Source organism: Lithobates pipiens, unplaced genomic scaffold (assembly GCF_037356315.1).
Source record: "Lithobates pipiens isolate NorthernLeopardFrog02 unplaced genomic scaffold, aLitPip1_a1.2 Scaffold_23, whole genome shotgun sequence".
In the NCBI taxonomy this organism is placed as follows: Eukaryota; Metazoa; Chordata; class Amphibia; order Anura; family Ranidae; genus Lithobates; species Lithobates pipiens.
Window position 1 is genome coordinate 65,711,564 of NW_027507785.1, and position 27,746 is coordinate 65,739,309.

The following is a 27,746-nucleotide window of genomic DNA, read 5'->3' on the forward strand; positions in this document are numbered from 1 at the left end:
CGCTGATATTTATCCATTTCATGAAAAAAAATGTGAATTGCGCTAACCTATGAAATTAATATAAATATATGTGAATAAATCACGAGTTATACATCATATACTCACTTTAACAGGACAGAGTCAGACTACACTGGTCACGAGAAACTTCTCAAAGACCATGCGAGTCTGAACCTGTCAGCAAATATTGTGCCCAACCCTACTCCAACATTTTATAGTCATTTCTTAAGTGAAATGAAAAAAGTCCAACAAGAATTCAATGTGTAAATAAAGTCCAACAAAAAATTATTATAATTTTTTGTTGAACTTTATGTACACATTGAATTCTTTAGACTTTTTCACATATTATCTCAGGTGGACTGTTTATGTTTTTACTTATTTGTGACAATTGTTTATTTAAAATGTTAAAGTGAGTATATGATATATAACTCGTGGTTTATTCACATATATTTATATTAATTTCCTAGGTTAGCGCAATTCACATTTTTTTCACTTACTTTTTCTGTATTTTTGGTGTACAGCAGAATTTCAGCTTCCATCAGGTCTTTTTCAGACCATCCTTAGCCCTTGTACACACGGTCGGAGATTTCCACAACCAAATCCGTCGGATTTTGTCCGTCGGATTTTGCCCGAAACTGTTGCATACACACGGTCAGACAAAGTTGGCGAAAAATCCGATCTTTCAGAACGTGATGACGTAATTTCGTTACGATGGGACTACATTCAGGCTAGTAGCCAATAGCTTTGATGTAGGAATTTGATCTGAGCATGCGTGGCACTTGGTCCGATCAAAATTCTCTACACATGATCGGAGTATGTCCGATCGGCCCAGTTGGTCGGGAAATATTTCCAACATGTTGGAAAATTGGGTCCGACGGAATCAGTCCGATGCATACCACACACAGTCGGATTATCCGACGACACGGTCCGATAGGACACATTCCGACGGATTCTCCGACCGTGTGTACGGGGGCTTAGGAGTATCGATAATTCCATAGCGCAATTTCTTTTCCCAGTTTTTCAATTTATCCATTTCACCTTTGAAGAATTTGCAGATAATGTGGATAATGACAGAACTCTGGACGGCCGCACTCCAAGGCTGGTACCAGCTATGAGTAAGCACTAGCCTTAGTGCAAAACGCGTCAGCTGTTAGCATCTTTTGCTGTGATGTCATTTGCTGTGTCCTAAATATTATTTGAATAAAGCATCGTTTTAGCCTTGGAGTGCGGCGGTCCAGAGTGCTGTCATTATCCACATTATCTGCATTCTGTGGCTCGCACCAGGATCCCTTCACCTGGAGCAATTATCTCTGAGTTCCCAGGACCTGCCTTTGAGCGGTGGTGTATATCTCTATTGAAGAATTTGCATTGACTAATCTGTTTTGAACAAGTTGTCAGTCATGAGCTGGACAAGCACCCATTTGCAGCGGACAAGCACCCATATGCAGCGGACAAGCATGGACTGGACTGAACTGAAGCGACACTTTGGGGCAAATTTACTAAAACTGCAAAATCTGGTTCAGCTCTGCATAGAAACCAATCATCTTCCAGCTTTTGTTGCCAAAGCTTAATTTAACAAGCTGAAGTTAAAAGCTGATTGGCTACCATGCTCAGCCACGCCAAATTCTGAGTGCTCCGGTTTTAGTAAATCTCCCCCATTGTTTGTACATAGGGTAGTTATCGTGTGCAGCCCCTTCTCAGCCCTCGTCTAACAACCATTTCATTATACAGCATCATGCAGCCCTCATCTTCTCCAGGAAACTTAATGATCTGATGGCTGCAACACAAACATGGACCATTACTGCGTCATTTAACATTTGTGTACAAGTGTATTCACTGATGTTTCATACAAGATCATTTATTCATGTACGTTCTTTTAAAAGGACACAGAAAGCTCACAGACAGATGGTGGCACGAACACAAATGATTCCCTTTATGGATGTCAGAGTCCGCTATGTGCAGGCTTGGCAGAGGTGAATGTAATTTTTTTACTAGGCCTCCTTGTAGCATGTCCCCCCCCTTAGCTTGGATCAGTCATGTGCTTGTGACATCATGCATCTCAGCAGAGTCAGGTCTCTCCCTACTGTTCCATCCCGCACCCTTCATTGGCTACTTCTTCTTCTTCTTCTCCTGAGTGCTGGTAAACCAAGAGTCCAGCAACTTCTTGCTGTAATAAATCTGCCAGCCGTGAACCTGCACAGCCACCACCATCACCAAGTATAAGACAGACACGGCGGAGAAGCCAAAGATGAATCGGTAGGCCTTGCCGTGTCGGTAGAGCTGCTGAGCCATGGGGAACATCTCCATGCTGCCGTAGATGAGGGGTGCGATGGAGAAGAGCCCGGCGCTGATCATGGAGATGACCAGGTAGCTGATGTTGTTACGCGGAAAGGAGAACAAGCCCAATAGAGATGGGATGATGCTGAGCATGTACGGGTACTCCCACTGGTACGGCATGGCCACCAAACTGTGCGACACGAGCTTCAGATGCGCCACACCGATCTGAGCGGCTATCAGGACCCAGAGGAGGATGTGGGCGTAGGTCAGCTTCTTGATTTCATTCTTCAGAGACACACTAAGAGGAAAAGACACAATTTATTAGAGACTATGAAAGGAGTGGGACAATCTGTGGTCAATTCTCATACACATGAGCATTTTATAGCTGAATTCTGGGCAGAAATAAAAGACAAAAATAAATGCAGTTCTGTATTCATTTATATACCACGATACATACGAAGCTTAAGTACTTGAATCTGACCTGGTAATAAGCCTGTTGCAGTCCATATACAGCAGAACTCAGGCTGGGAGAGGAACTCTGACAAGGAGCATGCTGATAGGAGAAGAAAAAAAAAATGGTGCACAGGCAAGCTCATCGCTGAGCTGCTTCTCCTTCCCCGTCCAGCCACCGCTTGAATAAATAGGACTTTCATGCTCCCCCTCCCTTTCTTTAACCCCTACTTACCAGGATGTAGGTCTTAAAGGATATGTAAAGGTCCGTTTAAAAAAGAAAAACAAACATGTTATACTTACCTTCTCCGTGCAGTTAGTTTTGCACAAAGTGGCCTCAATCCTCCTCTTCTGGGATCCTTCCGTGGCGCTCCTGGCTCCTCCTCTTCTTGAGTGCCCTGTTGGAGAGCCGCTCTCTCTCGGGGCACTCGTGTTCCGTGTCTTGCTGCTGCGTCTATTGACACAGACAGCAGGGCCCGGCCTCACCTCACCACCTCCCCCCACGCGTCATTGGATTTGATTGACAGCGCAGTCATTGGCTCCCGCTATCAAGCTATCCAATCAGGACCCAGGACACCAGCTGGAGCTGGTGTGCTCATCCCCATCGCTGGAAAGACCGGTTTCAGGTAAGTAAAAGGGGAGCTCTGGGGGCTTCTGCATCACAGGAGGTTTTTCACCTTAATGCATAGATTGCTTTGTGTTGAAAAACCTTGAGGGTTTACCACCCTCCTTCAGGCAGCCCTCAAAAATTCCACTCGCCTGCTTGCATTTTGCAAGTGGAATTTAGTGCAAGATGAGTGAGGAGCCGGGGAGGACCAGGCTGACCGTTTCCTGGCTGAAGCGATCAGCAGACACAGAGCGGCAGGGCCGGACTGTCCTGGTGCCGCTTTGAGCGGAGCTGAGGCTGCAGCTCTCCCCTCCCTCCCTCTTTCTCCGCTTTTGTATCACACACACACAGCAAGCATGTACCTCTGTGTGTCACGGAGCTGTTCGGCAGCACGGCGTAACAAGGTCCCTCCGCCGTAGACCGGCTCGTGTGATTGTAGATTGAATCAGTGTTTTCTTCCTATGAAACAAGCCGGTCAAGGGGGGGGGGGGGGGGTGGGACCCTGTTACACCGGGCTGCCGAACACAGACCCAGGAATTCCTGGACTGGCAGTTGGCTCAGCCTCTCTGTGTTCCACTGAGAGGCTGAGCCAGCCGCTCCCATCCACAGCCCAGTGCTCTAGTAAGCTCTGGAGGGGACAGTCACTGGCTCTTTGCTCACTTAAGACTGAGAACTGAGCGATTAACTGTGTTTGATTGCCAATTCCTCAGTCTTATAGGCAGTAGGAGAAAGATGCAGCATCCACCTAGGTGAGTATGGGTGTTTGTTTTGTTTTTGTTTTGTTTTGTTTTTTTAAAGCCCACACTGCTCTTTTAACGCTTTTTTTCTTTTTCCTTTATTTAAATGTCAAAGTGACAGTTCATACATTCCTACATACTGCACAACAACACAAATGGATGGGGGCTTTGGTGCGCCGCAGAAAAATGCTGAACGTCTGCATTTTTCCGAAAGGCATGGAAACCTTACTGAAGGAAAGGTTAAAAACAGTTTTTATTGTTCTTTGGGGCCCACTGGGGGGGGGGGGGGGGAGACAAAATGTGAAGCAAAATCTCAAAGGGTGGAGAAAGGATAAGCCAGTTATACACACAGTTTTCTTTTAAGTTGATCTCCCCTGCTGGGCTATGGTATTCTGACAGCAGGGAACGGACCCCCTTTACTCTGTCAAAATACACAGATCAGCACTGTCTGCAGCCATTGGCTTCAAGTGCTGATCGAATACAGGTTTATTCATCAGGATCATTCAACAGAAGTCGATCGTTAGACGATCTGTTTAACAGACAGCGGTAAACACGTACTGCTGAACCAGTCGAATTTCGATACGTGTATACCAAGCTATAGAACCCTAGACAGCTTTTTATTTTCCAGTGCCCCCCTTGGAGATTTTTTTATCACTTTCAGTCTGGGTGACAATGCTACTACTGGGACAGGAAGTGGGGAGTTCCCAGTGAGTACTAAAAACCTGGCAGAGGCTTTAACTCTCCCCTACTCTATCCAAACCAAAAAGCTTTCCACCAAATTTAACAGAGAAGTTTGGGAACTGTTACAAATAAACATGTATATCTACCTGCTGCATCTGTTCCATGCTGCCCCTAAGACCAAGAACTGAGCGATCAAGCGCAGTGGATCACTGAATCACTCAGTTCTTAGTCTTCAGGGAGCCAGGAGCTGTCAGTCACCGACTTTATGCTCTGCCCCTCTGGGACTCACTAGAGCACCGTGCTGTGGAGGGGATGGGAGCAGCCGATTCAGTCTCCCAGCAGCATGCTGAGAGGCTGAGCCAGCTGCCGGTATAGGCATCTGGGTGCATCCCGACATTAAAGTCAGGATCGATCTAGAGCTTGGACTGACTGAGTGACATCAGCCGACAGCGGGCAAAAAAAGGCGGGTCACAGGAGTGCAGAACGAAGCGCACTTTTGTGACCCACAGGTGAAGGAGGGCCAAAAGAGCCCTGGCCATACTTCTCCTTTAACAGCTTAGCAACCACCCCATGCACATATACTGCGGCAAGGCAGCCGCTCTGTCCCAGATCTCATACTTAGTACGTTATCAGACACTTCCAGGCCTGGGGCGCATGCCACCGGCGACCCCCTTCTGCTGTGATTGGACACAGCGGGAGCCAATGAGTGAGTCCACCAGGACCTGCCGATCATTCATGAGACAGGCAGAACAGCGGTCTGCCTATGTAAACAAGGGGGAAGACAGATCTTGTGTTTCTCCTAAGCAGGAACACAGATCTCTGCCTTCCCACAGTTAAAGCACCTCCCCCACAGTGAGAAAGCACTCCCTAGGCCGGGACACATTTAACTCTTCGATCACCCCTCATGGCAACCCCTTCCCTGCCAGTGTCATTAGTACAGTGACAGTGCATATTTTTTTAGCGCTGATCACTGTATTCGTGTCACCGTTTCCCAAAAAGTGTCAGATAGCGTCCGATTTGTCAGCCGCAATATCGCAGTCTCGCTACAAGTCGCTGATCACTGCCATTACTAGTATATAACAAAAAAAACGGGAAGAAAAATATCCTGTACTTTGTAGACTATAACTTTTATGCAAATGTACGCTTGTTGGGATTCTTCTTTTACCAAAAATATGCAGCAAAATATATTTTGGCCTAAATTGATGAATAAACTAGATTTTTTTTATTAAATAAAGTTTTATAGCAAAAAAAAAATATATATATATATATATATATATATATATATATATATATATACACACACATATATATTTATTTTTATTATCGGTTTATTTTTGTTTATAGCGCAAAAGATAAAAACCCCAAAAGAAAGCTCTATTTGTGGGGGGGGGGGGAAAGGACAGACATTTTAGTTGTGTACAGCGTTGCACGACCGCGCAATTGCCATTTAAAATAACGCAGTGCTGTATGGCCTGGTCATAATCAGAAGTGGTTAAATAAGGTCCCTTGCACATGAAGCCTGTGCAAGCCAAACTCTGGCATATTTTTCCCTGCCTGGGAAGCCCCAGCGCAGCGTACAGTCGCCCATAGACATGAATGGCTGTGCACGGCTGTACTCAGGTATCTGGGTATGTTTGCAAATGGGCGTAAGCAAAAAACGTTTTCTATTTTTTTTGCAAACGCCTCTACGCCGGACTAATATTTCAGTGAGCACCGGTATATAACCGAATATGGATAAGTACAGCCATTCATGTCTATGGGAGACTGCACCCACCATACGGAGTTTCCAGGGAGGGAAATATAGTGGAATTTATATTGCATGAGCTCAACCACCCATGTGCATGAGTCCTAATTCTTTTTATTTATTTATTTTTTATTTATTCTTTTTGAAGGCATGGACAACATACAAGGAAATGACAGCAAGATAGCCACCAATAAGCACTGGCAGATCAAAACGATTCTGGAAATGGTGGGAGGGGGCAGTAGGAAAAAGGGGTTGGGAGTGGAAATTTTCCTTTAAGGTTTGACGGATTATAAATAAATCGGTCTGATCCAAACACACAAATATTTTATGAGTGTATAACAAAGGTGTGTTTGCATAAAACGGGGAGCTGCTCCATGTTACCCCAGGCGGTGTTAAAACAAAAACAGAGTTATGCAAAAGATTAAAAAGATGAAAAATAAAGCTTTCCATGTGATAAGAAGGTGTGTGAGGACAACGGACAAGAAGACAGCAGTGCCGCCAAGTGGTGGTAAATATGTTTACAGCCAGACTGGTGTAGCTGCTGAAAGAAAAAACAAAATTACTTGGATTAAATAATAAGAAAGCCGATAAAAGTAGATATAAAGCCAATCACAAAAAATGTAAATGATTTGTAAAGTTCCAAAGTAATTTCTAAATTAGTTTTTAGTCTTTTTAACCTGTATATTATTAAATACCACCTGAAGATCCCACCATGGAGGTCCTCGTGTGGGCACTTCCTGTTATAGCCATGACAACTGTTTTTCAACGGTGCTCTCGTGCTCCTGCCCAGTTGCATGTCCCAGCTGTGCCAACACCTATTACACAGGCATTGCCCACCGCTGTCATGATCTGGAATCTGGTCAAGAGCAATGATATGCAGCCCCCCGAGACACCATGCAATAGCCATAACTACCCCTGTCTTGAAGTAGTCTTTACATTGGATTTGACCTACGCTATCCACTTGCCCTTCGGAAGGTTATACCTTGACCAGGCCATTTTTTTTTTGCTAATCAACACTGCCCTACTTTATCTGGGAATTGCACGGTCATGCAACAGCGTACCAAAATTAAACGGTCATCATACTTGATCACCACTGGGTTCTTTTCTTTTTTTTGGCGATATAAACTAAAAAAAAAAAAACGCAAATTTTGAAAAAAAAAAAAAACAATAATACTTTCTGCTATAAAATATATATCCAATAATGTTTTTTTGTTTTTTTTTTAATTGTATTTCTTCATAGATTTAGGCCAAAATGTATCCTGCTACATATTTTTGGTAATGCCAATAAGTGTAAATTAGTTGGTTGGCGTCAAATTTATATACACTATGGTATATTATATACTGGGATTTTTATTTATTTATTTATTATACTAATGGTAGCGATCAGTGACTTATAGCGGGACTGTGATAGTGCAGTGGGCAATCCCGACACTGACGTCACCAGTGACACTAATGCCGCACATGACCGGACTTTCCAGCAGACTAGGTCCGCCGGTCTTCCCGACGGACTTTCGGCGGAGTTCCAACGGAATACTAAGTCCGTTCGTTTTGAACGTGATGACGTAAACTGGGCTAAACAAGGAAGTTCAATAGCCAGCAGCCAATAGCTGCCCTTGCGTCGTATTTGGTCCATCAGACCAGCACACAGACAAAAGGGGTTTTCTCGATTTTTAGTCCGTCGGAATTGAGTCCGTCAGATAGATTTGTAACATGTTCCATTTTTAGGTCCGTCTGATTTTTTATTTTTATTTTTTTCGAAAAACGATCGGACTAGCCCACACACGATCGGATTGTCTGATGGACTGATCCCATCGGACCTAGTCTGCCGGAAAGTCCGGTCGTGTGTTCGCGGCATAAGACAGTGATCAGTGCTAATAATATACACTGACACTGTACGAATGACACTGGGAAGGGGTTAACCTCTAGGGGCAATCAAATGGTTAACTGTGTGCCTTGGTGTGTTTGCTGTGTGCTGATTTTACTAAGGAAAGTGATGTTTAAACTGACACATCCCCGGTGTCAGGACAGAGTTCTGTGTGGTTTACAATCACAGAGCTCTCTGCCTTGTCATCCGCTTCATTGATCCGTGGGTCCCCGCCATCAATCATTGGCCGGGACCCACTGATCGACTTGTGCTGTAACCAATTACAGCACAGCCAGGGTGGTGTGCGCCCCCTACCCGGAAGTGCTGGCTCACATCAGATACCTGATCCAGCACAGAGAGGCCTCTTTGCCGCCATACGTACAGCTAAGTGAGACGGTCAGCAAGCGGCTATAGTACTTGGAAGTACTTTGTTGCCTTTAAAACAAAAAAAATAATTCAATAAAAACAGTAAAAAAATTATACATGAAACAGGGCCTTCCCATACTAGTACTAGCAGAAGTGAGGAAACCTGGGTGAAGAAATCTCATTACCAGGGTTCAGGAGGTTAAAGTGGTTGTAAAGGCTCGAGGTTTTTTACCTTTATGCATTCTATACATGAAGGTAAGAAACGTTCTGTGTGCAGCAGCCCCCCCAGCCCCCAATACTTACCTGATCCCCTTCTCAATCCAGCGATGTCCACCAAAGCCTTGCCTCTCTGGGGACTCGCACTCCTGATTGGCTTTTGGCAGCAGCGGGAGCTACTGGCTCCCGCTGCTGTCATTCACAGCCAGTGAACCAATCAGGAGATGTGGGGGGGGCGGGGCCGAGCCACGGCTCCATGTGTGAATGGCCACACAAAGCTGCGAGTCAGGAGAACACCTGCTTGGGTGCCAACAGAGCAAGCTGCTTGCTTTGGGGGCACTCAGCAGGAGGGAGGAGCCAGGAGCATTGGTGTGGGACCACTGCACAAAGCAGGTAAGTATAACATGTTTGCTATTTAAAAAAAGACAAGACTTTAAAGTGATTGTAATGTCTCATTTTTATTTTCTATTAAAATAACAAACATGTCATACTTGCCTTCCCTGTGCAGGGATCCTCCTCATCTCGGTCCCTGGCTGGAGCTCCTGGCCCCTCCCTCCTGTTGAGTGCCCCCCCACAGCGAGCATCTTGCTGTGGGGGCACCCGAGCCGAGCTGCAGCTCTGTGTATCTATTCAGACACGGAGCAGCGGATTCAGCTCTGCCCCCCTCTCCCCTTATTGGCCGAGTTTGATTGACAGCAGTGGGAGCCAATGGTGCCGCTGCTGTGTCTCAGCCAATCGGGAGGAAGAGTCCCGGATGGCCAAGGCACTTGTGGACATCGCTGGATTGAGATGGGGCTCAGGTAAGTATGAGGGGGGCTGCTGCACATAGAAGGCTTTTTATCTTAGACCCCTTTCACACCAGGGCGTTTTGCAGGCACTATAGTGTTAGAAATAGCACCTGCAATCCGCCCTAAAAAAGCTGCACCATTGTTTGTAGTGTGAAAGCCCTCGGGCTTTCACACTACAGCGGTGCGCTGGCAGGACATCAGGGAAAAGTCCTGCCAGCAGCTTCTTTGGAGCGGTGAAGGAGCGGTGTGTTTACCGCTCCTCCACCGCTGCTCCCCATTGAAATCAATGGGGCAGCGCTGTAATACCCCCGGCAAAACGCCGCTATTGCGGTTTTAAAAGCGCACCGCTAGCGGCCGAAATGCGCCACAAATCCAGCGGTAAAACGCCGCTAAAAATAGCTGCGTTTTACCGCTCACGCTATGGGCGGTGTGGTGTGAAAGGGGTCTTAATGAACAGAATGCATGAAGATAAAAAAAACCTTCTGCTTACAACCCCTTTAATATTGCTTTAAGCATAACAATCGGTTGTGTAACTCTCTGCCACCTACTAAAAGCTTAAGTGTCTTTAAAACAACATACTGACCTTTAAATTCGGGTTCTTCTTCAATGACGTACTTTCTGACACAACCTGTGCTATAAATCTTTGCTCCTGGCACAGTGCAGTCAGACAGGTAGGAACATATGAAATGTCACCTGTTTTCATGACTCGTAATTTCCAACTGTACCTGCTAGTAAAATTTCCACAGGTATGACAATGAATGCATTCTTCTGAAGTGTTGATTATGGTATTTTGTTCGGAATATAGCTGGAAGCTGTCTCACGTGATTTGAAGACTTCAGTGGCCCGTGTACATACAATACATTGTATTGAACTTGTAAGCCAGAGCAGTAGTTCATAATATGGTCAGGACAAGCAGCGAGGTAGGTAGAGGAGGATCGATGGATGGCGTGGTGGGGGGCGGGGTCAGGGGCACTTGGGCTTTTAGCCTTAGGTGCTAAATGACCTTGTCCCAGCAGTGGTCCATAGCATAGACTCAACTCACTATCCTATAATTGGGGCTACTTGCCAAACCAACCATTATTTTGCGACACCAGCAAGGAATGTGTGTACTGTAAATCTGATAAGACAGCTGTCACATGAAAGCAATTCGGCAGCTGTGCAGCCATTGGATCACTTACACATGTCCTCATATGTGTTGGTCTTCAGCCGTGGGCCGATGTGCACACATGGATAATCTCTCCTCCCTGCTAATGAGCCAGATGCTGCGTGCAAAACACTTTTTTGGAGGATAAGGGAGAAAAATAAGTGTGAAATGCATGGTGTAACAAGATGTCCGCTTGCTGCCTTCTCACTTTATCTTTACTGTGGATGAGTGTGGGGTGTAGCAAGATGGCCGTGACGGAACGCCACATTCGTTACAAAATCTGACGGGTCGTCTAATCTGACGAAACACCTGGATTTTTTATTTTATTTTTGTCAGCTTTCAGAAGCGAGCATAGAACTCTCTGAATTGTTACATAGAATTGGGGAAATGCTGTTTTAAGATCGGGAGGAGGGTAGAATCGCGACTTTTGATTCTTTAACGATTAATCGTGCAGCTCTAGAAACCATATAACATTGGCAAGGGTGCTTACAGTAGTCATTTTTTTATTCATGTAACTTAAACCTTTAGTTCCAAAAGAAAGCTGAACGTACAGGCAGTTTTCACTGGATTTCAGGCAGGATCCAAAAGGTATTTTGTTTTGCAGCGATTGAGCAGAGATCATTGTTAGGGTTTATAAAATGACTGAAGATGTCGGTGACACGCTGTATAGTAATACAATCACGGAACAGTTAATACTCTCACTATGTGACCTGTACATGGCGGATATCCTCATACCTCATCTGGTAATGATTAGCCACCCTCTCTCGATGCTGGAAGTCACTTCCATCTGTGCCGCTGGCTCGAGGACCCGCTCGGGAAGCCATAATTCAGTGCAACTCCTACAAGACAGACAAAAATAAAGAGCAATAGGTTATGTATTTGCTGTGGTTGTATTATTATTATTAGACACACAGGAATCTGTTAGAAATTCAAATATGTTTAAATGATTGCATATGTATCCTTCTTTAACCAGGTCAGTTTTCAGCGCTGTTGCACTTTGAACGACAATTGAGCAGTCATGCAACACTGTACCCATATGACATTTTTCTCAAATTTTTTGAGACAGATAGAGCTTTTTTTGGTGGTATTTAATCACGAAAATTTTGAAAAAATAAATAAAAATTTTTTTGTCTTCGTTAGTTCTAAAATTTTGCAAATAAGTAATTTTTCTCCTATACTGGCATGTGCTGATGAGGCTGCACTGATAGAAAGCACTGATGGGTGGCACTAATGGGCACCGACAGGCAGCACTGATAAGTGGCACTGATGAGCGCTGACAGGCAACACTGATTAGGTTTAATAGGTGGCACTGATGAGCAATGACATGCAGTACTGGTTACTGATGGGAGCTGATAGGAAGCACTAATAGGTGGCACTGATGAGCTCTGATAAGTGGCACTGAAAGGCAACACTGATTAGGTCTGATAGGTGGCACTGATGAGCAATGACACGCAGCGCTGGTTACTGATGGGAGCCGATAGGCAGCACTAATAGGTAGCACTGATGAGCTCTGATAAGTGGCACTGATGAGCACTGACAGGAAGCGCTGACAGGCAACACTGATTAGGTCTGATAGGTGACACTGATGAGCAATGACATGCAGCACTGGTTACTGATGGGAGCTGATAGGCAGCACTAATAGGTGGCACTGATGAGCTCTGATAAGTGGCACTGATGAGCACTGACAGAAAGCGCTGACAGGCAACACTGATTAGGTCTGATAGGTGGCACTGATGAGCAATGACATGCAGCACTGGTTACTGATGGGAGCTGATAGGCAGCACTAATAGTGGCACTGATGAGCTCTAATAAGTGGCACTGACAGGCAGCGCTGATGGGCACTGACAGGAAGCATTGACAGGCAACACCGATTAGGTCTGATAGGTGGGACTGATGAGCAATGGCATGCAGCACTAATTACTGATGGGCACTGATAGGCAGCACTGGTGGGCACCGAGAGGCAGCATGAATGAGTGCTGATGGGCGCCGACAGGCAGCAGTGACGGGCACTGATAGGCGGCACTGATAATTAGGGCATTTGAGAGAGCCGACAGGCGGTACTGATGGGGGATACACTGATAATCAGTATAGATGTCCCGTGTGGATTGGTGCTTACCGACTCTCCTCTTCTCACGCACTGTCAGCGCGAGAAGAGAACTGCAAATTACCGGCAAATCCTGTATACACTTTGATCAGCTGTGATTGGACACAGCTGATCACATGGTAAAGGGCCACCCCGATCTGTGATCAGCTGTGTCCAGAGGAGGGGGGGGGGGAGGGGTGAGGCAGGGTTCTGGGAGGATGTCAATAGCCGCCCTCCCGGAAAAGTGCAACAGCACTGCAGCCAACATTCATCAGCAAGAGGTTAAATCTGAAATGTATTTTGCCTTCCTGATCCCCCTCCCCTCATCACCATGCTAATTACATTTTTTAAATACAACCTTTCCATTTTTATTACATACGTTATTATAAACCTAGTGACATCATCACTAAAGTCTCTGTGCTTCTCTATGCAACAAAAGCATCTCACGTCTGGTGGGAGGGGCCGGCAAGATGCTGTACATCACTTCCTGAAATCAGCACCGCACCCGCCCCCGGCCTCAGCACTCCTCTCACGAGCCCTGAGTCCTGATGTCAGCAGTGGATTGGTTCTTGGGAGGAATTATGCAAATATCAAAATGTCTTGATGGGTGGATGTCAGTCTTGAGGAGTGGGCATTGGCAGGCTGAATTTGGATGCAGATCGCCCAAGGTAATGCCTACATGTGGCACTGAGTCCCCATGATTGAAAAAACTGAATCCAGTGAAGGAAAGGGACATGCCAAAAAGGCTGGGGAGGGATAAGCAAGATGATGTTGGAAGTCCTCCAACCAGGAAATGAGGCTGTAGCTTCTAATGCACATTCAGCTGGTTGCTGGAGAAATGCAGTGCAGTGCGGTATGACCTACACCTACTGAAAGCAAGGCTGTATATGAACCAGCTATTACTCATTCATGTAGGAGGAGGCAGTATCTGGGGGCTGCTTATTTTAGAGCGGACCTGCACTGCATCAGAGCTGAGAGCCCCCCCTCCCTCCCTCTAGCATTTCTGGCCATCTTGAGTAAGGGCAGATTATTCATGTAGCATTTACTTCCTGGAATCCATCTGCCTTTAGCTCGGGCATGCAGGTGTTTCATCAGAATGGGTGACCCATGATGTCACCTGCCAGCCGGGACCCGGAACAGACACACGGGATGCGCCGCTGAACAGCAGCGGCACCCGCTTGGCCACCAGGGCCACGCCAGAGGAACCCGGGTACATAGACGCCAACGCCTCCTGCAGGCCCTTGCATCCCCTGAGCTGGAGAGACCAGGGGCTCTGGAACCTCCTCCCCCCCCCCCTCGCCCGTGCTGGGGGGGTGCTGGGATGGTCACTGCACAACAAAAACAAAGGTAAGACTTCTCCCCCCACCTTGGAGAGAGTGCAGCTTCCTGGTTCCAGCATGCGCTTCCACCATGACGGGGGAAACACAATAACTGAAGCCATGCTGGAAGAGGAGGGATTTTAAAGCCGCATGTGTTTCCTGGAAAATGGGCGGAGCTGCACTCTCTCCAAGGTTGTCCTGAAATGTGATTTGAGAAAACGTACAGCATGCACTACTTTTCAGCTCAGTGCAACGCAACATGTTTAACCACTTTAGGTCCACCCTATATCAGTAGAAAAAAAAAAATAATTTTTATTATAGTTTTTATATATATATACACACACACACACACACACACACACACACCCCTCATATATTACTACTATACATCCCATATATATATATATATATATATATATATATACACACACAGTATCTCACAAAAGTGAGTCCACCCCTCACGTAAATATTTTATTCTATCTTTTCATGTGACAACACTGAAGAAATGACACTTTGCTACAATGTAAAGTAGTGAGTGTACAGTTTGTATAACAGTGTAAATTTTCTGTTCCCTCAAAATAACTCAACACACAGCCATTAATGTCTAAACCGCTCCCAACAAAAGAGTGAGTACACCCCTAAGTGAAAATGTCCAAATTGGGCCCAAGTAGCCATTTTCCCTCCCTGGTGTCATGTGAGTCGTTAGTGTTACAAGGTCTCAGGTGTGAATGGGGAGCAGGTGTATTAAATTTGGTGTTGTCGCTCTCACTCTCTTATACTGGTCACTGGAAGTTCAACATGGCACCTCATGGCAAAGAACTCTCTGAGGATCTGAAAGAAAAAAAAAAAAGAATTGTTGCTCTACATAAAGAGGGCCTAGGCTATAAGAAGATTGCTAAGAGCCTGAAACTGAGCTGCAGCATGGTGGCCAAGGCCATACAGCGGTTTAACAGGACAGATTCCACTCAGAACAGGCCTTGTCGACCAAAGAAGTTGAGTGCACATGCTCAGCGTCATATCCAGAGGTTGTCTTTGGGAAACAGACGTATGAGTGCTGCCAGCATTGCTGCAGAGGCTGAAGGGGTGGGGGGTCAGCCTGTCTGTGCTCAGACCATACGCTGCACACTGCATCAAATTGATCTGCATGGCTGTCATCCCAGAAGGAAGCCTCTTCTAAAGACGATGCACAAGAAAGCCCACAAACAGTTTGCTGAAGACAAGCAGACTAAGAACATGTATTAATGGAACCATGTCCTGTGGTCTGATGAGACCAACATAAACTTATTTGGTGTCAGATGGTGTGAAGCGTGTGTGGGGGCAACCAGGTGAGGAGGACAAAGACAAGTGTGTCTTGCCTACAGTCAGGCATGGTGATGGGAGTGTCATGGTCTGGGGCTGCATGAGTGCTGCCGGCACTGGGGAACTACAGATCATTGAGGGCACCATGAATGCCAACATGTACTGTGACATACTGAAGCAGAGCATGATCCCCTCCCTTTGGAGGCTGGGCAGCAGAGTAGTATTCCAACATGATAACGACCCCAAACACACCTCCAAGATGACCACAGTCTTGCTAAAGAAGCTGAGGGTAAAGGTGATGGACTGGCCAAGCATGTCTCCAGACCTAAACCCTATTGAGCATCTGTGGGACATCCTCAAATGGAAAGTGGAGGAGCGCAAGGTCTCTAACATTCACCAGCTCCGTGATGTCATCATGGGGGAGGGGAAGAGGACTCCAGTGACAACCTGTGAAGCTCTGGTGATCTCCATGCCCAAGAGGGTGAAGGCAGTGCTGGAAAATAATGGTGGCCACACAAAATATTGACACTTTGGGCCCAATTTGGACATTTTCACTTAGAGGTGTACTCACTTTTGTTGCCAGCGGTTTAGACATTAATGGCTGTGTGTTGAGTTATTTTGAGGGGACAGCAAATGTACACTGTTATACAAGCTGTACACTCACTACTTTACATTGTAGCAAAGTGTCATTTCTTCAATGTTGTCACATGAAAAGATAGAATTAAATATTTACAACAACGTGAGGGGTGTACTCACTTTTGTGAGATACTGTCTATACACCCACGCGATTCGACCATTCCGGGTAGGGAGTGTGTGTTCACGCTGCCGGCAGCTCGTAATTACACACAGTGGGTGTCCATTGCTCAATGTCCTTCAGCACTCGCAGATTGTCAGGCAGGGACACAGAACTGTGATCTGCCTATGTAAACAAGGGAAATCAACATTCTGACGGGGGGGGAACAGATGGAGTTTGTCTCTCTGCAAAGCAGGGAATAAATTGGATCTCTTCCCTCAGTGAAAGCACTTCACACAGTACACAAACACTGGCTAGGTACACAGTTAACCCCTTCCCAGCCAGTGTCATTAGTACAGTGACTGTGCATATTTGTAGCACTGATCACTGTATTTGTGTCAATGGTTCCCGAAAAGTGTCAAAAGCATCAGTAAGTGTCCAATTTGTCCACCGCAATATCGCAGTCCTGCTATAAGTTGCTGATCCCCGCCATCATAACTAGTAACAAAAAAAAAATCCCATAGTTCAGGGCTCGACAAACCCCGGGTGCCAGGTCGCATTTGTGACTAGAATTCGCGTCCTGGCGCCTGGGGCAACACAGCTGGGGTATCCTGTCTCCGTGTGGACCCCGAACTCCGCCGTGCGCTTGCATCGGGCCGCGCTGGCCAGTAATTGAGGCCGCGGCTTTGCAGCCTTCTAAAGTCTTTCCGTAGTCTGGCGCCATCTTGTGGTGGATGTTGAAATTACAACCCATCCAATAATGCTAATCCCAATGGAGCTTCAAAGCTCTGCCTGTTTTTCACTGCCCGCCCATTTCCTTCCCAAAGTGAAGAGAAGGAAGTGATTGCGGGCGTCATCTGGCGCCTTCTGCCCAACGATGAGTGTGGTGGCTGGTAAATAGATAGATAGATAATAATATATATATATATATATATATATATATATATATATATATATATATATATATATATATATATATATATAGAGAGAGAGAGAGAGAGAGAGAGAGAGAGAGAGAGAGAGAGAGAGATATAGATATATATTATATATTATTATTTTTTATTTTTCATAATAGCTTTTATTTATTTTTTTAAAAGTAAAAAAAAGTACCAGTTACTTACCGGTAACTGTCTTTCTGGGAAATCTTCCAGGACGGCACACCTGAGAGATGAGAGGCTCCTCCCTACAGGAAACACAATCAATCGACAGCTGTTTTAAGTCCCCACCCTTCCCCTTGATCCTCAGTTTGTAGAGAAGTAACTCCTGAACCAGGTTCACAAGGGAAATCATTCCTCATAGGTACTCACCTTCTAGTGTTCTAGAATTTTCCCTCCTCCAACGGGCGGGAAGTAGGCCTGCCGTCCTGGAAGATTTCCCAGAAAGACAGTTACCGGTAAGTAACTGGTACTTTTCTCAAGTCATCTTCCAGGACGGCACACCTGAGAGGATAAACAAGTACCTCAGGCCTACCTTAGGGTGGGGCCACTGCAAAACCCTCTTGGCGAACCTTGGCTCTGCAGTGAGCTTTACCTCCACTCCATACGCTCATATGCTTGATGAAGGCATGTTAGCTGGATCATGCGGCTGATCTGCAGGTCTGCTCCACAGATGTTCCTGCCTTTTCCGCTTCAGATGCAGTATCTAGGTGAAATGGGCTCTTAAAAATGGAATCAGAAAACATGTTAAACTTGTAGGTTAGCAATGTTACCTATCTCACACATCTAACAACCATGGCCTATTATGCCTGTAGGTGCTACTTAGAACCACTAAAAAGATAAATAAGAGACCTGTGTAAGACAAGGACACTACATTAATCAATAAGAGGGCCTGTCTTAACACTATCCTGTTGAGGGAAATAAAACTGCTTCCTTTTTATCTTTATGTCAGCAAAAGACTAAAGGGAAGCCTACTTAAGGGAAATAGATTAACAGAAGCTTGAACCCTGGGTTTAAGGCATGCCCAATCTATGTCCTTACTTACGCCTGAGAGCCTTCTTCAGGAGATTAAAGTCCCTAGCAGGAGTAGACTACCCATATTGCTATGTCTAGTTTTGCTAAAAGGGCAAAATGAAGGCCATGCACCAAGCCGAAACCTATTAGATCGGGTATACATCTTTATACTTCATCCTCAGGCCCTAATACTCCTCTGAATAGAGCTCTCCAAGTTCTTACTAAACAGGGCGATTCATTATCCCCTTCCTCCAGTGTCCCATAACCCTACAGGGCTTCAACCCTAGGAAATGGTTCTGGCATCCCTGAATGCAAGTGGTCAAGGTTTTCTGACATGTGGCAGCGGCAGCCCGAACTCCTGGCCCCTCCATGGAAAAGAAGGCTGAAATACAAAAAGGTGATACATGCATTATTAATATCACAAATAAAATGATCATAGATTGTGGGCACGGCACAATAGATTTAGACAGAAAGGACACAAGCATAGACAACAATGTTGTGTGCCTGAGTGTGACTAGCTAAACCAATATATCAAATATGGGAAGAGACCCAAATCTGAACCTCAACGTAGACAAACAGTCCTCATAGTCTGGTTTTCTGATGTGCTGCCAAGACGTAAAAACATTAAGACTCAAGCAAACCCTAAATGCTGCGTATTTCTTTAGTGCAGCTAGCTAGGTCATAACTGATATATAAATACGGAAAGGACAGGAACCCCCTTTACTGTTGTGCTTTACCTATGTACAGCAAAACAAGGCTATAAAGACAGAAAGACCCAAACTTCTATGTTGTGTATTTCTGACAAACCACCACAGTTATAAGATTAATATGAACACCAACTCCCGTGTTGTGCATTTCTGCTATGCCACAGGGAAAAATATGGAACACAAGACAATCCTTTCTGTCATGCACTTCTGTAGTGTAGTTCAGATAGAACCAACACTGAGAAAGGACACGAGCAACCTGCAGCATTGTGTTTTTCTGAAACAGAAAGCACCAGCAAGCTTCAATCTTGAGTATTTCTGCTGTGCAACAACATAAAAGCAGACACTGAGGAAAAAGACAGACAGCCTTTACAGCTGCAATCTTTCTGGTCTGCTGCAAAATAAAACAATAACGCCATGATGAGTATTCCTGCTGTGTAGCAAAACCTCAATCAGAAGGGACAGATAAGTTTAGGGTTCCCACACCCGTGCGACCCAACCTGCGACTTGGGACTGCAAGACGCATGAGAAGTCATATACTATGGCTTCCAATGGGTACCATTTGTGTCTGTGCGACACCAGCAGTCCCTGATTCCTGGATCCACAGACCTCAAGATTACACAGGTCGCAGGGAAAAAAAAAAAAACAAATAGCAATTTTCAGGTCGAACCAGTAAGGGGTCCCCAATGCTGTGACTCCCTGGAGGATTGCAGCCAACAAACCCCTGCTGTGTATCCCTAAGATGCAGAAAGGTAGATCCATGAGAAACACTGCTTAGCCTGATATACAAACGATAAGGCAGTAAATATAGGACATACAGGACACAAACATTCAATCTTTGTGTATGTCTGATGTGTAGTAATATACCAATACTGAGCAGAGAGGCCACCATCCTCAATGTGTCTCTCAGCTGAGCAGCAAAAACAAAATCAGAAAAAGACAAGCAACCTTCACTGCTGTGTCCTGATATGCAGCCAATAAGGCAGAATATGCAAGACATAAAAGGACAGACAACCTTCAATCTTGTATATGTCTGATGTGCAACAATATAACAATTCTGAATAGAGATAGCACATGCATATTGAAGCGATTTGGCCTTGCGACTCAACATGTCAAATCGCATGGCTAAAATCAGCACAACACCACTTTGTGGTGCTACATGGATTACCAAAGGCAGTATATGTACTACACCTGGCAGGGGTTCAATTTGTATTTCTACTATGTAGCCCAACAAATTCGAACCATCAATTTTCACTGCTGCCTTTCTGATAAGGCAGTAATACAGGACACAAAACCTCACAGACCTTAATGCTGTACAAATCTGATGTGCAACAATAAAACACTATGAATAGAGATAGCACATCCATATTGAAATGATTTGTCATGCGACTCAACATGTCAAATCGCATGTTTAAACTCGGCAGCCATTGCTGTTAATAGCACTGTCTGAATCAGCACAGCGCCACGCAAATCAGGACCATCAGACTTCACTGCTGCCTTTCTGATAAGTAACCAACAAGGCAGTAAAACAGGACACAAAGCCCCACAGACAGACCTCAATCTTGTGTATGTCTGATGTGCAGCAATATAACCATTATGAGCAGAGATGTCACCAGACACAATGATGTGCATTTCTGCTGTGCAACACAAAACCAGAAAGTACAGACCACCTTCACTGTTGTATTCTTCTGATCTGTAGCCAAACAAAGCAGTACCTTTAGTATATAAAGGACAGCAAACAAGCTTCAGTGCAGTGCATTTCTGATGTACAGCAATATAGCCCTTATTAGCAGAGATGTCACAAATCTCAATGTGTATTTCTGCTGTGCCACAAAAACATCCCAGCAAGCACAAACCTTCACTACTGAGGTCTACTGGTGTGCAGCCAATGAGGAGTCATGGTCTATCCCTTTATGAAATAACCAACCGGCAATTTATTTCATAGGCATAGCCTGGGCTGTAGATACTAAACCTCACCACCAGAGAAGGAACAGATCCTAAAATGGTTGGACACCCTACTATTAGTAGTAGTTGTTGTCCTACCTTACCTCCATAGACTGAGCAAACGCTAGCCAGCACATATCCAGGTGGTGCTGATTAGCAACTAAAGTCTCAATGAGCCCAGCCCTAGAGACCAATTTAAGACCTCTCTAGAAGAGGTGGTTACCAGTTTAGCCTGGGAGGTAAATAGCTATTTGCAGGCTTCAAACAATTAATTATGTAGCTCTTGCATAGGTTTGCACAGAAAATTCTCAATTAAAAGGATGTAGGGAGCGATCTATGGTGAATCGCCTTTAGATCTGCCACTGCGTGGATTGTAGCCCAAACCAATAAAAAAAAAAAGTTTCTTCTTACCTCCTACACTATAATATAAACACAGTGTAAAGGTGGAGTGGGAGGTTGGAGCTTATGAAAGTTAACTATAGCAGGCAACCCCCAAAAGGAGGATCTGTGACAAGGGAACCCCTACTGTGCCACACAGTAGCTTGGTCTCTGCCCATCCTTGAATGTTAGGTCAGCTTTTAAACATTGTGAAGCAACTTCAGATTCCTAGCAGCTGGGCTAATAGGGCCGGTAACCTAGTGCACCTGCTGACCAGGGGAGCTTCTGAATCCACCAACCACTGCCCAATTAATAACCTGTTCAGTGGTATACCTGGCCTGTAAGTAACTTTGTATCTACCAGGTCCCCTCTGTACGCTATATTCATCCCTACTAAATGTACCACAACTGGGCATGTAGGGAGAGGCTGGCAACCTACTGCTGCGATAACCACAGTGTCTCTGCTGTAAGAGGGAGCTGTGGCTGGTGGTTTTAGCAGTGGCGTCTGCGCTATTTGTATCCCGACCCCAGGTTCTGCACTGCACCAGTCAGTATATACACGGGGAAGGGGGAGCAATGGCCTACCTACCTCTTTCTCATCTGAAGTGGTTTAGGCACACTCGTTCCTCTGCACCACCTGTCCACCATACAGCTTCTCTGATGTAAGAGGGAGCTGCGGCTGGTGTTTTTAGCAGAAGCTTAAGGGCTATTTGAATCCAGACCCCAGGTGAGATCTCAAATGCCCAGGAACCCTCTGGCTGGAATTGGGGATTTTGCAGCTAAATTCCCACGGCAAAAGGAAAGTAAAGTACTCACCGTTGTCGTCTTCCTCTTTTTGCCACAGCCAGCGGGCTTGCTTTTCCATCCTTATGGTCCACACGCAAGGAGGATAGCCGCCAAAGTGCTCCCCCCCCCCCCCAACTGCTGTCCCCATAGGGAAGTCAGTCTATATACATGGGGGGGGGGGGGGGGGGGCAATGCCTTCCATTCCTCATTCCCATCTTCATATCTGAGGTGGTTAAGGCAGACATCCACCGTAGTAAACTGGTGCCTCCTCGCTCTAGAGAAAGGAGGATGTGGGCGCCTGCTCCTACTGACTCTCAGCCTTCCCTCCTGGGTAAGAACGCCGCTGCCATTTTCCCGAAGTTTGAAAATGACGCGGGTGCTTGTTGCCACGCCCTCTCCGGCAGCCCACGCGAGCTACCGGGGACCCAGGAGTCGGGGACAAGCCCCCTGGAAAGAACCGATGGCCAGCACCCCCGTCTGAACAGCCACCTGTACAGGTAAGGAGGGGGGAGACAGGATAATGGCCCCTGAAGTTCTGGGTACACCACTGTACCCAGGGTCCTTCAGCTCTCAGGGGGGGCTCTTCCAATTTCTGCTGCCCGCCCTGAGGAAAAATAGGGGAACCCCCCAGGAAGGACAAGAATATCCTACCAGACCCAGAGGCTTCCCAGGCTTGTGGTCCGGCTCCCAGGGGGAGACCACCAGCCCCAGGCTTCGGGTCATTTGGAAAAAAACAAACAGTTTCGCTGTGTAGGGAGAAACACAATCAAAAACTGAGGATCAAGGGGAAGGGTGGGGACTTAAAACAGCTGTCGATTGATTGTGTTTCCTGTAGGGAGGAGCCTCTCATCTCTCAGGTGTGCCGTCCTGGAAGATGACTTGAGAAAAATTATTTTAATTAAGGAAAAAAAATTATTATTTGTAATCCTACCTGCTTGGCCCCTTTCACAATGGCTGTCTGATCAGGTTCACCTGTCAGTTTTTCAGGCGGACCTGATCGAACCCTTAGCGGGGATATGGCAGTAAATAAGCGGTAATATGGCGTAAATAAAAGAAGTCACATTCTTTTGTTAACCACTTTTTGCCCACGCTATAGACGAAAGATGTCTACAGGGCGGACACCAATTGCCGGGAGGGCGTCCCTGGACATCCTCCTGTTTACTTCCCCTCTGCACGCCGCCATGGGCGCGCATCGGGGAAGTTCTGTGTTGGCCGTGTCCCTTGGATACCGCCAATCACAGATCATGCTAAATGGCCAATCACTCGAGCGGTGTGTCCAATGAGAGGTGATCTCATATGTGGGGGGCTGGGGGCTATCTTCCCCTCACTCGTCTCCATGTCAGGCCAGGGACAGGTCCAGATCGCCGTCACGGACCTGGCTCCTAACTTTTTAGCTGGCTCCTAGATTCCAAGCAAATTTGTCAACCCCTGCCATAGTTTGTAGACATGATAACTTTTGCTGAATCAATATACACTTAGACCTGTTCACACCTATGCATTTTTTTTTTTTGCGTGTTTTCAGTAACAAACTACAGTCCATATAACATGGTTTCCTATGGGTCAGGCTCACACCTGTGCATTTTATGGAAAGGGCCAGGGACTTTTTTTCTGGTTCCACCGACTTCAATGGACGAAAAGCGTGTACTGAGAAATGCAAAATGCATCTGCAATCTGCATAGGTGTGAATCAGGCTTTAGGCATGATTCAGACTAACATGTTTTTTGATGCATTTTGCAGAAATGCAGAGAATATTTTTAACATGGGTTCCTATGGAACATGTTCACATCAATGCATTTTTGTGCCTCTGCGTTTTTGGAAAGGGTCGGGGACTTTTTCTCCATGCAAAAACGGACCTGCATCAAAAAACGCAAGTACAGCGTTTTTACCGCGATTTGCGTTTTTATTTCTCTTTTTTTTTTTTCACTGTATATAGCTGGTTGCTAAGCAACCACAGTGTGTAAAAAAAAAAAAAAAACGCAGCAAAATTGCGGTAAAAACGAGTATCCAAACAACATGCATAGATGTGAATTGAGCCTAATTGGGGGGTTGTTTTTCACCAAAAATACGTAGCAGAATACATATTGGCCTAAATTGATGAAGATTGTTTTTTTGTTTTTTTATTGAATGTGCTTTATAGCAGAAAGTAAAAAATATTTAGTTTTTTTTCAAAATTGTTGGTCTTTTTTTTTTTTGTTTATAGCGCAAACAATTTAAACTGCAGAGGTGATCAAATACCACCAAAAGAAAGCTTTATTTGTGGGAAAAAAAGTCATACATTTTATTTGGGTACAGCGTTGCACGATCGCGCAATCGTCAAAATAACCTAGAGCTGTATCGTAAAAAGAAAATGGCCTGGTCATGAAAGTGTGGGTAAATGCATTGCTCTGCAAGGAAACGAAGGCAAAAAAAAAAAAAAAGAAATTCAATGAATGTACACCACACGCTAATGCATTACAACACGTTACAAAAAAAAACCTCACGCGTTAATGCATGCACTGCGGTGTGAATGAGCGCTCAAGAAATGGCGTGTCTGAAAAAAAAAAAAAAACGAAAAATGTTGCATTAACCACTTGCTGACCGCTGCACGCCGATATACGTCGGCACAATGGCAGCGGTGGGCAAATAGGCGCACTTGTAAGTCCCGTTTAGGAGGCGGGGATAGCAGGCGCACTGCGTACAGCATAACCGTGCCCACGGGACTGTCCGCCAGTCCCCCGGCGATCGTGTCACGGAGCCTCAGAACGGAAAAGCGCCAAAGTAAAACAAGGCATTTCACCGTTCTGGCTTGTGTCATAACAGAGATCACTTGTTCCTGTCATCGGGAGCAGTGATCGCTGTCATGCGAGTTGAAGCCCATCCCCCCACCCACAGTTTGAATCACTCTAGGCCAGTGATGGTGAACCTTGGCACCTTAGATGTTTTGGAACTACATTTCCCATGATGCTCACCTACACTGAAGAGTGCATGGGCATCATGGGAAATGTCGTTCCAAAACACCTGGGGTGCCAAGGTTCATCATCGCTCCCCTAGGACACACTTAACCCCTTCAACGCCCCCTAGTGGTTAATCCTTTACCTGCCAGTGTCATTTACACAGCAATCAGTGCATTTTTATAGCACTGATCGCTGTAGAAATGACAATAGTCCTAAAATAGTGTCACGTGTCCTATGAGTCTGCCATAATGTCGCAGTCCGGATATAAAAATAAATAAATAAATAAAAAATAAAAAAAAAAAAGGGGAGGAGGATCGCAAATCGCCGACATTACTAAAAAAAAATTATAATAATAATAAAAATGTCATAAATCTATCCCCCATTTTGTAGACGCAATAACTTTAGTGCAAACCAATCAATAATTGCTTATTGCGATTATTTTTTTTACCAAAAATATGTAGAAGAATACGTATCAGCCTAAACTGAGGAAAAAAAATAAATAGTTTTTTTTATATATTTTTGGGGGATATTTAGTATAGCAAAAAGTAAAAAATATTGCAGTTTTTTTTTTTCAAAATTGATGCTCTTTTTTTGTTTATAGCGCAAAAAATAAAAACCGCAGAGGTGATCAAATACCACCAAAAGAAAGCTCTATTTGTGAGAGAAAAAAGGAAGTAAATTTTGCTTGGGTAGAACATCGCACGACCGCGCAAATTGTCAATTAAAGCGACACAGTGCCGAATCGCAAAAAGTGCTCTGGTCAGGAAGGGGGTAAAATCTTCCGGGGCTGAAGCGGTTAAACACGGGCGCATTGTGTCACACAATAACGGGAGTTGTGTCAGGGCGGGTCAGTCCATCACAAAGTATTTTCAGCAGCGCACATTAGTGCATCGCTGCACCGTAATCGATTGGCGAAGTGCGCTTGGATGCCAGTTATACTGAATGCCACCAATGCATGCAACGCAATAGGGTGAGGAAGGGTTTAGCTGGTGACCGGTCGCTCTGCCCAGCTCCCCTGGGCCTCATATACTCTGCAATCTGCCCCCTCCCCCATACAGTCTGCACCCCATACACTGTGATCTGCCAGGCTCCCCATAGACACCTTGCCCCATGCGGTATTTACTGCCCCCTCCCTGTCACTGCACCGCCACTATCACCCCCTATCCCGGCGCTGGACGCCCCCCACACTCTGAATAAGGTGACAGTTTCCACCGCAGACTCACCTCCCAATTTCACAGCCGTATAATGGCACACTCAGCGCCGCACCATGATCACTTCCGGTTTCTGGGCGGCGCCATCTTGCTCCTCCCGGAAGTGGTAGTCAGCAGCTGGGAAGGAAGTGGGTGGCAGATGGGGGTTTGGTGAATGAATTGGGGGGGGGGGGTGTTCTAGGAGCTCTGGCTGGCTGTAGCGTCTCATTAGGGCATGCTGACACTTCTGTTCCCCCCCAGGCAGCTCCAGCTCCGTATTTTGGGTCTTCTGTATGCAAGGAGACATAAGGAGAGGCTGTGTGGTTGCCCATAGCAACCTGGCAGGCTCCTGTCATTTCATGTCCTGCTCTGCACTGGTTGTAGCTGACTGGTTGTTATTGGCAACGAGACATGTTGGTAACACAGATAAAACATGATATATATATATATATATATATATAAAATCATGGCCACCCCCATCAAATCACCCCCCCCCCCCCGCATCTATTACCTTTTGTACCACCACCCCCTCCCTTTAGAATGTAAGCTCTATGAGCCGGGCCCTTCTGGATTGAACTATAATTGTGCTTAGGCACAGTTAAGGGGGCACTGATAGGCACAGATAAGGTGGCACTGATGGGGACAGATAAGTCGGTACTGATGGGCACAGATAAGGCAGCACTGATGGCCACTGATAAGATGGCACTGATGGGCCCTTATAGGTGGCACTGATAGGTACCACTGATAGATGGCACTGATAAGTGGCACTGATGGATGGCACTGAAAGGTGACACTGATGTGCAGCACTGTTCTTCAGGCACTGATAGGTGGCACTGTGGGCACTGACAGATGGCACTAACTGTGGGCACTGACAGGTGGTGCTGTTGGGCACTGGTAGGTGGCACTGTTGCCTACTGCTAGGTGGCACTTGTAGGGGGCACAGGTGGGCACTGAGGAGCTGGCGGCAGCTCGCAGTGATCAGGACTGATGTCCCTCTCACTGCCGCCCGTGATCAGCTTTTTTTTTTCTCCTTGTGCTGTAAGCGCAAGGAGAAAAAATAGCCGATTACCGGCTGTGTTGACATCACATGATCAGCTGTCATTGGCTGACAGCTGATCACGTGGTAAGGGGGGGGCGCACAGGCCGCTCTTGCAATGCAGGTCCTTACTATAGCCATCATTCGGCTATAGCGCAGATCTCAAGTGGTTAACTGACAATTGCGCGGACGTGCGACGCTGTACACAAAGTTTATGTCCTTTTTTTCCCCACAAATAGGGATTTCTTTAGGTGGTATTTGATCACCTTTGCGGATTTTATTTTTTTGCGATATAAACAAAAAAAAGACCGTCAATTTTGAAAAAAAAAACAATATTTTATACTTTCCGCTATAAAACATACCCAATAAAAAAAATGCAAAAAATCTTATTTCTTCATCAATTTAGGCCAATATGTATTCTGCTACATATTTTTGGTATAAAAAAAAAAAACAATAAGCATATACTGATTGGTTTGCACAAAAAGTTATAGCGTCTACAGACTATGGGATATATTTATGGAT

General features: G+C 45.6%; 1 protein-coding gene across 1 annotated transcript; it reads right to left on the bottom strand.

Annotated features, from left to right (window-relative positions):
* Window positions 1-1,839: 1,839 nt before the first annotated feature.
* JAGN1 (jagunal vesicle mediated transporter 1) lies at window positions 1,840-26,365 on the bottom strand. Its single transcript, XM_077451779.1, has 3 exons — window positions 26,222-26,365; window positions 11,607-11,710; window positions 1,840-2,572 (listed from the first exon to the last, which is right to left on the bottom strand). Exons 2-3 carry the CDS (start codon window positions 11,693-11,695, stop codon window positions 2,107-2,109), a joined length of 555 nt encoding a protein of 184 aa, XP_077307905.1. The 5' UTR covers window positions 11,696-11,710; window positions 26,222-26,365; the 3' UTR covers window positions 1,840-2,106.
* Between the last annotated feature and the right edge of the window lie 1,381 nt (window positions 26,366-27,746).